This window comes from Oncorhynchus clarkii, chromosome 10, assembly GCF_045791955.1.
Source record: "Oncorhynchus clarkii lewisi isolate Uvic-CL-2024 chromosome 10, UVic_Ocla_1.0, whole genome shotgun sequence".
NCBI lineage: Eukaryota > Metazoa > Chordata > Actinopteri > Salmoniformes > Salmonidae > Oncorhynchus > Oncorhynchus clarkii.
The window spans coordinates 22249422-22264101 of NC_092156.1; the positions used below are offsets into that span (position 1 = coordinate 22249422).

The 14680-nt window shown below is 43.5% G+C and overlaps 1 protein-coding gene across 1 annotated transcript in view; it reads right to left on the reverse strand.

The window, feature by feature from the left end:
• Nucleotides 1-14680, reverse strand: part of LOC139418148 (roundabout homolog 2-like) — a 135204-nt gene that overhangs the window by 1236 nt on the left and 119288 nt on the right. Inside the window, exons 18-26 of the mRNA XM_071167377.1 lie at nt 14318-14357; nt 13794-13933; nt 7153-7440; nt 6654-6804; nt 4785-5009; nt 4200-4396; nt 3783-3899; nt 3438-3584; nt 2908-3056 (exon numbers count right to left, since the gene is read on the reverse strand). Of these exons, the coding sequence (XP_071023478.1) occupies nt 2908-3056; nt 3438-3584; nt 3783-3899; nt 4200-4396; nt 4785-5009; nt 6654-6804; nt 7153-7440; nt 13794-13933; nt 14318-14357 (1454 nt within the window). The remainder of the gene's footprint in view (nt 1-2907; nt 3057-3437; nt 3585-3782; nt 3900-4199; nt 4397-4784; nt 5010-6653; nt 6805-7152; nt 7441-13793; nt 13934-14317; nt 14358-14680) is intronic.

The following is a 14680-nucleotide window of genomic DNA, read 5'->3' on the forward strand; positions in this document are numbered from 1 at the left end:
GATAGGCAGGTACACACTCAGACATAATTTACAAGCAAAGCATGTGGGGTTTTGTGAGTCTGCCAGTAATTTGACCAGGGATGTTCTCTTGATAAGTGTGTAAATTGGATAATTTTCCTGTCCCGTTAAGTGTAAAAAAAAATAGTACTTTTGGGAGTCAGAGAAAATGTAGCACATAAATGTTCTTTAAAATGTTGTAAAGTAAAAGCAAAAGTTGTAAAAAATATAAATGGTAAAATAAAGTACAGATACCCTGAAAAGCAGCTTAAGTAGTATGTTAAAGTATTTTTTATTTAAGTACTTTACTCAGCTGCTTTTAAGTATACACTTTTGGGAGAAAAGTGACCCACATTTTTACTAATAACCATCGTAAAATGTTTCTAAACCAGGGCAAAACCCCTATTCAGCTCTATCTCACTGTAACCCAAACGCTATTCAACCGCCCTATGGGAGCAGCTCTGGTTCGTCCTTCATGGATTACTTGACTCTGTAATCACCCGAGGGATTGGCTGTTAATCGAGGAAGTCAAGATCTGAGGGAGTCACACAAAACGTATCCCCCACTGGAGGGATAAAGAACAACTCCCTCCCCAATCACACATATACCGCATTCAACCGCTCTGTCCAAGTGGAAACATAAGGCTCAGCACAATGACAGAAAGAGGGGTAACCCGCAACTGGCTCCCCAGTGAAACACACAGTCCCTCTATTGTAAGGCTCTCACTTTTATGCTCCTGGTGGAGCAAGAAGGGCAGTGGAGGTGAGGGGGGGGGGGGCATCCCCCTCACTAGGGAGCCTGCAGGGAGTGCATATAAGCAACCATCACGCAGAGAAGTGTTCCCTCAGTAGAGCACTATAGAGGGAGAGTGGGGTATGGGGCTATCCTTGACATTATTATACACTGTGCAGGGGGTTTTGTGTTGTGTGTGTGTGCATGAGTGGATATTTTAATGGAGAATGATGAAGTATTTGTGAGTATGTGCACATATTTTTTTTATAGAGATACAATATATAGTATTTGTACTACACGCTTGACAAGGTTTTGCTCAGTTATCCCTCGTGTCAGCATTTCCATGTTAATGAATGATTATTTATGTATGACACTAGCACTGAACCATAGACAGTATAACCACCTCTCAGTTATGGACTGTTTTGTTCCGGCACCTATTTGGCTGGATCTGGTAATCCCCAGGAATTACCAAATTATTTTCACTTTTTGCAATGTAAAAATTCTCAAGCGATCAAAGTTCATTCGAGTTGTCTTTTCCTTAATTCTCCTGCCCCCACAAAAAAACGTGATGTCAAAAAGTATATTTTCAGCCTGGGCCTAATATTCTAAGAGTTAATTTGGGTTGGGCCGGCCTGGGTTTATGGTTTGTGCAACATAGTAACCTATGTTTGAGACCAACGCGTGGCCATGGCTGTGTGAGATGCGCATCAGTATCTCTCAGATAACTAGAATGAGATGAACTTTCTATGATCTCTCTGCTCTGATAGACATGAGCCTGCAACTCTCATCTCTCCTGTGTTGCACTTCATCATGTATTTCCTAATAGAATCATAACCTCGTAAAGGGTCCTGGAGGAGCCTTTCGCCGCCAGATAAATTGAAATAAATTTGCCAAAAGTATAGAATTACTGCTGTCTGTTCTGAAATAAATAAAATACTTCATAATAGCCTACTACACCATGAGAAGGCCTATAATTTAGCCACAGCGCATAAATTGCTTCTTTTTAAAAAGTAGCCTAACTGTTGAATGTAGCCCAATAACAAGGAATAACCTACAGTCTGGAACTAGCGGCAAATCTGTCAGTAAAAAAACAGCATGCAGACAAAACAGGCCTTTCGCAATATTTCAAATAGATTTGAGGGAAAACACAGGTTGGAAAGCAAATGGCTCCTGCTGAAAAGAATATGCTGTAGGCTACCAAAATATTTGATCAACTTCCAAGTATTGTTTTACGAGAGAGAGATAGGCTTTTGGCACGAGCACATTTGCCATCATCAGTGAGTGAGCTGCATATCATTGGGCGAGTCAGAGAAAATGGAAAGCTTTTTTAGAACTATAATTTCCTCCTCACATTGTAGCCTACAATATATGTCTCCACACACCTAGGCCTAGGCGGATGGTGGATTCAAGACAAAGTCGTTTTTATTCATCTCAGATTCTCAGTTTGTCAGTGTTAAAGTAGCCTGCCATTTCAATTACTTGTGTGCAATAAAAAAGATTCTACCAGAGTCTCCAGTCATGTAAAATGACGTAGAATTGCATGAAATGTGTTTATAAAAGGTTACATTTTTCCAGGATCCTTGGCTACTAAAAATGCCCCCAATGTGTGCAACTTCTATAAGAGCCTCTACTCTACTACTCTATGCCACTATGCAAATGCGATGATATGCATACAATGCTTTATTTTTCTCATGCGTTCCAGTACCTTTGCTTTATTGACAAAGACCAATGCGTGGTAGAGGGGTACATCTGAATTAATTAAATATGTATTTTTATAGTACATGGACTATGAAAGCGGCAACATTTATGGCCAAGTGAGATACAACAACTGCAGGGAAAGATAGTGCGCTGACACTCTCAATTGACGAGCGAATTTTGAAAGGAGAACAGTAGACAAAGAATTGGCTGTCCCGTCTTAACTAAGACATTAATCTGACATTACCCTAGGTGGCCTCTGCTGTAGTATCTCTTCTCACCCCTCTATTAACCACTGAACTCCAGTAGACATTGTAGCTCCCAATAACTAGAACCAATCATGGTACCCTTGTATTACCACTGTTCCTACTAATGTAGTCTCTTCTTGCCCCCCTTCTTGATATGAATAGTTCAACTAAATGCCAGAGAGAAGAAAAAAACAACAGATATTGTGGCTCCCAAGAACCAGAACCCTTGTCTCACCTCGTTGCGTTTCCTGCCTGAGCCGGGACCCCCTCGTGACCCCGTGGAGCCCCGCGACGAGGAGCTTCCTGTAGTGGAGCAGTTACTGGACATCTGACACCCCCGCCCCGCCAGGTAGCTGGGCTTGCTGTATGGGATCAGGTCCTCATCTGTGGAGGAGATGGGATTGGAGGAGAGGGGAGAATTAGGGTCAGGGATTTCCATATTGGGAATGGAGAGTGAGACAAATGGCTATTCTACTGATGAAAGAGGGTCTTGAAGGAAAGAGGAAGTGATAAGAGTTTTAATGGATGGATTTGTGAAATTAAATGTATTCATATGTTATTGTGTGTGTGTGAGAACGAGCATAATTGATTTATGTATTATTATTTGTGTGAATTAGTATTTTCTGGGTGAAAGAGTGACTGTTTGGGAGTCAGTGCTAATAGGCAACTGCAAAGGCTCTGGTTGTGCTTGTGTGTGTGTTGTGAATATGAGCCTGTGCATGTGTGTGAGTTTGTACACCACACTTCAGTATCTGCACCACTCACCATCTCGGCGTCTCTGTCCTGATCCCTTCCTGTAGGAGGTGCTACTTTCTCCCTCTCTGTCCAGGGATGCTTGGCCACAGTCTACAGCCCTTGCTGGGCAATGCACTGCTCCATTCTCTGGAGGTGGCTCTGGTGGGGGAGGGAGGTCTTGAGGAGAAGACACATGGACAACAGGTAAGGGTTGGACTGCACTGGAAGACCAGTAAATATATAAACATATAGGCAATAATGTAGGCTTTACGCACACAGAGACATGCTCATGCCCAACATATATTTGCTGTTTGCGTCTGTGCGTGCGTGTGTGTGAACAAACAAATCAAGGAATATGTGCTCACACACACTCACCTCCTTGGTTAAGCACCTCTCTTCTGTAAGCTCCGCTTTTGGAAGTCTTCTTTTTCACTCGAGACTTCAGGCCGGGGGGAGTGTGTGTGTTGTCAGCTGGGGAGGGCTGAGCTCTCACTGTAGGTCAGCCAGAAAGACAGAAAACATTACTAGAAGGTAATTGGACATTGGTCCTTTGAAGCACTATACATGGATAAATAACAACAATGCAATGCCTTATGTAATTTCAGCTGATTGTTTAGGTGTTACGAATAACATGAATTACATACTGGATATAAATGTAATACATTTTCTGTGTGTGTACATGCATGTGCGTGCACTTCTGACTTGTATGTGTTTGTATGTATGTGTTTATGCACATCCGTATGTGGTGCATTCACTGGTGTGTGTTTGCACAGAGCGGTAAGCGTCACTGACCAGGTGTGCTGGAGCTGACATTGTCGGCACTCAGTGCTGCCCCCTGGCTGAGGTCACGGCGGTGGGCCAAGCCGTTGCGGAGCGGTGTGCCCACCTCGGAGCCCTCACCGTGTTGCTGGGCTGAGAGGTTGGGGTTGGACTGCGTGAGGGGCGGGCTGGGCGCCCGGGGCACTGGGACGGGACCGCAAGGTAACCTACTGTATAACGGCAAAGAAAGAGTGGGTGGTTAGCAATAGCAATGACATACTTCTGTTATTTTACTACGATGATATGTTACACAATTGAATTATTGTTTTGTTTATTTGAGTGGGGATTTTACTGCTCATATCATGAGCATTGTGTTATTTGCTGTTAATGACATTGGGCAATTACCATACCAAAGCAATGATTATACCTATGTTATTACCATCTTATTAATGTGAACAGGAAATATTCACTGCCATCCCCATTAGTATCCGTCGAGGCTGCTGAGTGGAGAACGGCTCATAATAATGGCTGGTACGGAGCGAATGGAATGGCATCAAACCTTGTGTTTGTACATAAATGATGTGACTTTTAGAATTTGACTATTTTGTCATGTCATACCATGCTAGCTGCTGCCCATCAAGGTGGTGAAGGCGTGCTGTGTTGTGGGGTGGATGGCGGCTCTCCTCTCTGGGCGACGGCGTGAGGGTGGCGGTGGACTGGTGACTATAGGAGGTGGCGGGGGACGAGGCGTCACCCCTGAGGGGAGGGGCGGGACCTGCCTCGCAGCCCTCGATCAGATAGGTTCTTTCCGGAAGGGGCGGGCACCACTCTTCCTCATCAGACCTGCGATTAAATGTAATTAATCCATAGGTTCACTTTAGACAGAGGAGGATGACGTGGACCTTAGAGAAAATGATTAATGCTCAGTTTTTACATTTTCCTTATTAATGGTCAGGATTGTGTAGGATAAACTGTTCTTAGATCTGTGTCTGAGGGCAATTTCAATCTGGACCATTATAAAACAGTCACCACTACGTCACTGCTTGTGCAGTTGGTGCTATGGAGCAGTAGATCGATCATAACACATTCACGATGTTGGCCCCAATAAGATCCTATTCAATTCTAATTCCTAATTCTATGGGTGGCCCTCCCTCTCTAATTCCTACAGTATTTGTCTGTACCGTATTGATTTCCACTACTCTACAGCATTATTAGACAGTCTTCCCTGTGGGCAACACTATACCTGTTACAGGTCTGCTGAGGGCCATGTCTGAACAAGAGACTTCACCTGGGTGAAAAAAATCACATTCCATGTCCTTCTATGCCCAAGGCATTTCCATCAAACTGAACTGGCTTCTTCACAACATGGGAAATGTTTTTCAGCTATGTTTTTCATTCGTGTGCATGGAATCAGTTTTATACATTTGTGTTTGGTAGAGAAGTATGTGTGTGCACGTGTGTGAGTGCCAAGTGCGTTCATTTGTGTGTACATCATGGAGGAAATGGCCGAGGCCAGGGAGTAAGCTAGTTAATGTCATAATGCCAGGCCAACGTTCCTCTCAGCTAGCCACAGGGGCTAACTCATAGGTTAACGCTGTTATCGTGGGTTCATCACCAATCTCTGCTAACTGCTAACGGCTAACCGCAGGGAGGGCGGTGCATGAGAAGACTGCTGAATGATTACTTTGTTCTGGTGACCAGGAGAAAAGAACATGAGAAGGGGAACGGGCTAACGTAGGCTAATGTCATTAGCTAACGGGGTCAATGTGTAAGAGGGTTGGGACTTGGGAATGGTGGCTAATTTTCTAACTGCCTGCTAGCTTCTTGGATAGCGCCAATGTAATCTAGCTGTCAGAAATGCTTAGAGGTAGAAGTTTCTAAGCCTCATGGCTGCTTTAGTTGAGCTGCTAGCCTATTCTAGAGGAGTGAGTGGCATTTAGGAGCGATAAGTGAATGGTTCCCTTTGCCAAAATGTTATGAATACTGACTTGCTGGCCTTGACAATACTGTGTTATATGAAGTGTGTGCGTGCATGCATGTGTGACTATGTGTGTAGGCGAATGCGTGTGTATCCATTTTGCAGTGTGACAGTAATGCGGTTCAGCGGGGACCTGGAATAAAAGGTGCATTGAGGTCCAGAGCTAGCAACGGGTTAACAGAGAGAGACCAAAGAAGTAACGTTATTAACCTCCACACAAAGCCCTGGCCCACCACTATGTGTCAGTGGGGCCTGAGAGTGCAAGGACATGGGCCAAGAGAAACACAGTGTGAGAGAGTCAAAGGTCCATAGGACAGTATACAGACCTATTAAAGATTGTCCACCGAGGTTACATGAGAGAGCTACCATACCTCAATCAGTATGCAAGAAGATAGTGTAACTGATGTGTATGTGTGTGTTTAGTTGGTGTGTGTTATGCCAGACATCGTAAGAGTGTGTGTGTGCACGTGTTCACGCTTATGTGTATTCATGTGTGTCTGTGTGCTTACCCTAGCTCCATGTCCTCTTGGTCATCCATGGGCATATCCTCTACCACACACTGCTCCAGCTCCCCAGATGAGGGGGGTGGGGGGAGGGCTTCAGTCCATTTTAGAGAGGGGGTCTTCACCGCCTTCCCAATGGACTTCTGCTTGGGTTTACCTACACATAGACACACAAAGAGCTGGTTTAGTGCTGTTCAATGGAGGTCCTAAGGTCTCTAAATTCATTTTAATATTCCTGAAGAGGATATTCACAAACCGCAAAATGGAAACATAACTGGAGATTCCTTGTCATTTTTGGAGACATGAATCAGTGTTACACAGTAGGTTAGCTACCGCTACCTCTTTTGTTGCTAGCTAGTAGGTACCATAATACGGTTTCATGGCTCCAAAAATGTCAAGGTGCCTCCAGTTATTATGTTTACATTTTGTGAATGTTGCTTTAGGGTATTGGTGCCCCACCCTGAACCATTTACCAATGGAAACACCGTCTTAAACACTGTCTTACCGCAGTCCGTCCTGCAGCGCTCGGGCTGGGCGTACTGGGAAGAGGGTCCGGCGGGCTGGGTGATCCAGTGGCTGCCATCTTCCTCTGTGGGGCTGTGAGAGCCCTGGAGCGCCTGGTTGGTGAAGGGCATGATGGGAGTGCTGGCGTAGGGCGTGGTGGAGGAGTAGGGGCTGTTGAAGCTACGCAGGTCCTCGGCGTTGGGGTCGATGGTGCTGTAGATAGGACCTTCATTGGAGCTGCCCGTGCTGTACTTCTCTGTCTGGTTCAAGTAGTTAGAGATGCCCGCTTCTGGTGGTGAGAGGGGTCAGAAGAAGTGAGAAGTCAGATTCAGGTGACAGGTGACTGACTTATGGTAATGAGAATGAATTTGTTATTCGACTGCAGAGTTAGTATTGTTATGTGAGTTAAGCGATTCTTGTATTACCCAAAACAGTTACCATGACATACAATTTATTCAGAAAGAATTCAGACTCCTTGACTTTTTCCACATTTTGTTATGTTACAGCCTTATTCTAAAATGGATTCAAATGTGTTTTTCCCCTCATCAATCTACACACAATACAAAGCAAAGCAAAAGCTGGTTTTGAGAAATAAAAAACTTAAATATCACATTTACATAAGAATTCATACCCTTTACTCAGTACTTTGTTGAAGCACCTTTGGCAACGATTACAGCCTTGACTCTTCTTGAGTATGACGCTATGAGCTTGGCACACCTGTATTTGGGGAGTTTCTCCAATTATTCTCTGCATATCCTCTTAAATTCTGTCAGGTTGGATGGGGAGCATCGCTGCAAGGCTATTTTCAGGTCTCTCCAGAGCCCGGTTCAAGTCCGGGCTCTGGCATGGGCCACTGAAGGACAATCAGAAACTTGGCCCAAAGCCACTCCTGCATTGTCTTGGCTGTGTGCTTAGGGTTGTCGCCCTGTTGCAAGGTGAACCATCGCCCCAGTCTGAGGTCCTGGGCAAGTTTTCAACAAGGATCTCTTAAGTACTTCGCTCCGTTCATCTTTCCCTCAATCCTGACTAATCTCCCAGTCCCTGCCGCTGAAAAACACCCCCACAGTATGATGCTGCCACCACCATGCTTCACCATAGGGATGGTGCCAGGAGGTTTCCTCCAGATGTGACACTTGGCATTCAGGCCAAAGAGTTCAATCTTGATTTCATCAGACCAGAGAATCTTGTTTCTCATGGTCTGAGAGTCCTTTAGGTGCCTTTTGGCAAACTCCAAGCGAGCTGTCCTGTGCCTTTTACTGAGGAGTGGCTTCCGTCTGGCCACTCTACCATAAAGGCCTGATTGGTGGAGTGCTGCAGAGATGGTTGTCTTTCTGGAAAGTTCTCTCATCTCCAGAGAGGAACTCTAGACCTCTGTCAGAGTGACCATCGGGGACCTGACCAAGGCCCTTCTCCCCAGAATGCTCAGTTTGGCCGTGTGGCCAGCTCTAGGCAGAGTCTTGGTGGTTCCAAACTTCTTCCATTTAAGAACAATGGAGGCCACTGTGTTCTTGGCGACCTTCAATGCTGAAAAAAAAAATGCTACTCTTCCCCAGATCTGTGCCTCGACACAATCCTGTCTCGGAGCTCTACGGACAATTCCTTTTACCTCATGGCTTGGTTTTTCCTCCGACATGCACTGTCAACTGTGTATATAGACAGGTGTGTGCCTTTTCTAAATCATGTTCAATCAATAGAATTTACCACAAGTGGAATACAATCAAGTTGTAGAGGATAAAATAATTTAATCCATGTTAGAATAAGGCTGTAACATAACAAAATGTGGAAAAAGGGTAAGGTTTTTTTTTCCGAATGCACTGTATACAGGATACAGTAGTTAGTTATGCACAAGAAAATATAAAAGTACAACAATTCAACCTGTTTGGTTTGCAGAAGATATTCAGACCTGCCAACCCTGTCCAGCATTTTAGAGTACCAGACACACGCGGGAAATTGAAGAATCAACTCACGCGTGTAGCACGCTCTTTTGGTTGGAATGCTTTCTTTCTTGACAGCATTCCATTTACACATATGGCAAAAGTCGCTAACAATATATTTTACTAGGCAAGTCACTTAAGAACAAATTCTTATTTACATTGACCTACTGGGGAACAGTAGGTTAACTGCCTTGTTCAGGGGCAGAATGACAGATTTTTACCTTGTCAGCTCGGGAAGTCAATTCAGCAACCTTTTGGTTACTGGCCCAACACTCTAATCACTAGGCTACCTGCCACCCCATCTAATTTGAACGAACACACAAAGGGCCTTTATTCTTATTTTTTATTTGATTAAACAAACAATAATAAGTTATTTATTTAGGTACAAAACGTACAAACATCTTTTTTTTTTAACTGATAAGAATAACAAATGTTTGAAGCAGTGCATCAGTGTCAAATAAACACTTTATCCATAATAAAAACAAAAACAATGATAGGAAACAGTGGGTGAGAACAAATCTTCTGGAGACCTTCAAATGTTCAGGAAATCATTTCCTAGACAGCTTTGCCTGGTAGCTAGCAGATGTAGCCTCACGCAGCAGGGCATCAGGGTAGACTTCTCTGTGGCAAACAGTTCCTCTGGCAATCATTGAAACCTTCTTGGTAACGAGAGCACTCAGCATGTCTGTACTGAGGGAGGCTGTACTGGGTTTTGTTCTTGGAAACAAGACGGAATATTCGTTCGCAGTCTGCATTGCTGTGGAATATGACCAATATTCCCAGCATCACAGCCAAAAGGTTGCCCCCCCCTTTCATTGTGCTGATTTCTCTTCAGGCCTGATTCTTGCGCATGTTGACCAGACTCTGCTCAAAGGTTGTTGACTGATAGAGTCTAAACTCATCTTCCAACAGATGAACAGCGGCTCCTTCAGGAATAATGCAGGGAAAGCGTGCCATGACAAAGTTGAGGGATGAGAACTTGGCAGTCAGCCTGTTGGCAATGTCAGCGACCACTGCATGCAGGAGGAGCACATCTCCAAATCTACTGGAGAATAAAATAAGTTTCTGACATCTGCATAGGTCTTCAGATCCAGCTTGCCTTGGCTTCCTATGTAGTTGCGGGTGTCCTGGCCAATGGGCAGCTCCTCCTCAGGAAGCTGGTTTTGTCTCGCCAGGTAGAGTGTAGGCTTGACACCACTACTCGTTTCTGCCATCATGGTAGTGACAGTGTCTGGCTTGCAGTAGGACATTAGTTTCTGCAGTTGCATCTCTAAAGTTGACAGTAAAATGTGAATGCACGGCGCCTCTCGTTGTAGAATCAGATTTCCGACATCAAAAATTGGTATGGCTTGGTCATGTAGTGTATTTTTTATTTTTTGGACCCATTTTAAACTAGATAGATAACTATGAGGTTCAGAGATATATTTATGTATATTTGAGTATACTCTGTAAAAAGTATGCATAGATTTTTGATACTGGATCTGTGAGACATTTTAGGACTTTCTCAATTTTTGTAAGATCTTTTGTTCCTTCTTTTTCCTTCTTTTCTGTCTTTTGTTTTGCCCCTTTGTCCCCGATAACCCTTTGCTTGAACAGATACTGAGTCAAGTCGAAGGTTTTGTCAGTAGGTCCACATTTGATGGAGGATGACTTCTACAACATGTAGGCTCTGTTCATTGCTGATAACCTATTAGAGTGGTGGATAAAACTTCTACAACATGTAGGCTCTGTTCATTGCTGATAGCCTATTAGAGTGGTGGATATAACATCTACGCTCTGTTCATTGCTGATAACCTATTAGAGTGGTGGATAAAACTTCTACAACATGTAGGCTCTGTTCATTGCTGATAGCCTATTAGAGTGGTTGATATAACATCTACAACATGTAGGCTCTGTTCATTGCTGATAGCCTGTTAGAGTGGTGGATAAAACTTCTACAACATGTAGGCTCTGTTTATTGCTGATAACCTATTAGAGTGGTGGATAAAACTTCTACAACATGTAGGCTCTGTTTATTGCTGATAACCTATTAGAGTGGTGGATAAAACTTCTACAACATGTAGGCTCTGTTCATTGCTGATAGCTTATTAGAGTGGTGGATATAACATCTACAACATGTAGGTTCTGTTCATTACTGATAGCTTATTAGAGTTGTGGATATAACATCTACAACATGTAGGTTCTGTTCATTACTGATAGCTTATTAGAGTGGTGGATATAACATCTACAACATGTAGGTTCTGTTCATTACTGATAGCTTATTAGAGTGGTGGATATTACATCTACAACATGTAGGCTCTGTTCATTGCTGATAGCCTATTAGAGTGGTGGATATAACATCTACAACATGTAGGCTCTGTTCATTGCCGATAGCCTATTAGAGTGGTGGATATAACATCTACAACATGTAGGCTCTGTTCATTGCCGATAGCCTATTAGAGTAGTGGATATAACATCTACAACATGTAGGCTCTGTTCATTGCTGATAGCCTATTAGAGTGGTGGATATAACATCTACATGTAGGCTCTGTTCATTGCTGATAGCCTTTTAGAGTGGTGGATATAACATCTACAACATGTAGGCTCTGTTCATTGCTGATAGCCTGTTAGAGTGGTGGATATAACATCTACAACATGTAGGCTCTGTTCATTGCTGATAGCCTATTAGAGTGGTGGATATAACATCTACAACGTGTAGGCTCTGTTCATTGCTGATAGCCTATTCGAGTTTCAATACGAGTAACATGACTACTCTTTTGCGCCGACATCACCCCAAAGTGCCAATCAGTGTGACTAGGCGAAAAAAATGAAACGGAAACCACTTCTCCCCACAGCCTTCAGGCAACAATATGAGGCTGACTCCGGTAGGGCTAAAGAAATCAACGGAGCGAAGGCAAAATTCATAGCGGCAGGCCTTCTCTGTGGTATAGAATGCAGGGTTCTGAAACATGTTTAAAGTGGTCGAGCCGCGCTGCACTATTCCTTCCCGTACACATTTGGCCCAGACATTAATGCCTGCCTTATACAAACCAAAAAAAACTACTTCAGAGCAAGTTGTCAGGAATGAGGTCTGTTGCTCTAACAACAGACAGTTGGACGTCTACAGCTACCATACTGTAACGGCTCATTTCATTACGGCAGAGTGGGAGATAAAAAGCCATTTCCTTCAAACACGTCCCCTTGAGAGTCATGTAGTTGCCGTGTGGAAGTTGGAGGGGGATAACGTAACGATTCCTGTGACCACTGACAACGCTAGAAATATTGTAAATGCCGTTGCACTAGCTGGATTGGGGCCACAGATAGGATGCTTTGCTCACGTTATTAATCTAGCATCTCAAAAAGCATTGTCAGTGAATCCAATCTCTTGCCTCCTAGCAAAGATCAGGACGGTGGTATCCCTCTTTCATAAAAGCACAACTGCTGCACATGTTTAAGACAAATCAGGAGATGCTGGAGCTGCCAAACCACAAATTAATCCAAGATGTCCCTACTAGACGGAATTCAAGCCATGACATGGTTGAGAGACACCTTGAGCAGAAAGTTACTGTGTATTCTACACCGACTGATCAAGCTGTGAGGAAGAATGTGAAAGCTATTGTGACTGTCTGAAAATAACATAAGACTAGCAGAGGAAGTTATCAAAGTGTGCAAACCTCTCAAAACAGTCACAACACTGATATGCACTGAAAGCATTCCATCAGTTTCCATGGTCCTGCCTATGAAAACAATGATCCTGAAATCAATGGTGGCATCTGATGAAGATGAACCCGCAGTAAGGGATGTCAAGACTGCTATCAGAGTTAACCTGGAGCCGAGATATGCTGACCCTGGTGTCCAAGACTTCTTACACAAGAGCCCCTGCTTTGGACCCCCGGTTCAAGTCCCTGCTGCACCTGGATGCTGCTGCTCGTCTGAGAGTCTACAATGAACTCACAGCAGAGATTGTGATTTAACAATTCATTATAAGGTAATAATTGTAATTGTCATAATAGTGTCTGATATATATTTCTAACAACAAATCATATTTTTAAAGCCACTTCAGAGATAGTATTTTCATCTAATTTAATTCTGCAGGGTCAAGCCACAGATACCACAGGAGCTAACCCCTCTCTAGAGATGGCAGGTGACAGGGGTTCTCCTCCAGAAAAGAAGTCTGCCATGACTGAGCTTTTTGGAGAGTAGTTCACAACCCAGGAGCAGGGAACCAAGTCAAAGGTCAAGGCCATAGAGGAGGAGGTGACCTCATACCGGGAAGTGGACTGTAGTCCCCTGGATGCTGATCCACTTACATGGTGGAAGACCAAAGAGTTAATATACTCTCATGTTGCCATGTTAGCAAGGCGCTACCTGGCTGAGCCTGGGACCTCTGTCCCTAGTGAGAGGGTATTCTCCACAGCTACCTGGCTCTGCCTGGGACCTCTGTCCCTAGCAAGAGGGTATTCTTTCTTTCACTATCAAATGCGAGTGAACTGCTGTTAGATTTACTCAGTGGATTCATTTTTTATTAAAATGTAAAAACAAAAAACAAAAAATCCGACCCTATTAATTTCTGCATACTTTTAACCCGGAACTCGTACCTGCGTACATGGACAGAGAATTGCGTAGTTGGTACGCAAAATGCGTGCATGTTGGCAGCCCCGTAGTATACCATTCATGTTTATACAAAACAAAATGGCCATCGTGTGCAGAATCATGCCCTGTCTCATACCATTGTAGTATCTCTCTGCCGTGTCATGTTTGGAGGTGCAGCATTTGACAGCCTCCTTGCCACTGTGGACCAGGTTGGTGGTGGGCCAAGAGTCTGCCAGCCATGGGTAGTTGCCCATGTTGCCACCCAGCATGCCAGGCCTAAAACACAATTAATCAAATCAAATCCATTTTTATTTATCACATGCGCCGAATACAACAGGTGTAGTAGACCTTACAGTGAAACGCTTACAATGCAGTTTTAAGAAAAATACCTACAAGAAATAAGAAATAAAGGTACCAAATAATTAAAGAGCAGCAGTAAAATAACAATAGAGAGGCTATATACAGGGGGTACCGGTACAGAGTCAATGTGCAGGGCCACCAGTTAGACAAGGTAATTGAGGTAATATGTACATGTAGGTAGTCACACACTATGATCATATCTGATGTCAATCCACAACTTTGTTCTCATCACATTACAAAAAAAGGACTAATATAAGAATGTGAAAATCAACTTGAAATGACATAAACAGGGATCCTTACCTTCCACTAAGTCCAGATGTCTCTCCATGTGGAAAGCCAACTGCAGAAAAAAATAAATGTGCATTCAGGTGTGAAGGGCAAGGTAAAATACAGTAAGGTTGCCACAGTGCAGTATGGTACAGTTCGTTGTAATATATTGGCAACCCTAAAGCAGGAATCAGCATTTAAAAAAAAAAAACGCATTCATATTCTGTTTCAGTAAAAAGCTGAGAGATGGGGCTATAGAAATGTAACCACTCAAATTTATAGACAAAGCTATGGATGCAAGGACTGACCGTCCATGATATCAAAATTATAGTTCTAACCATGTTGTCAGGATGTATAGTGTTTGTTTACATTTGCTTTGTTCCAAACATTTGAGTA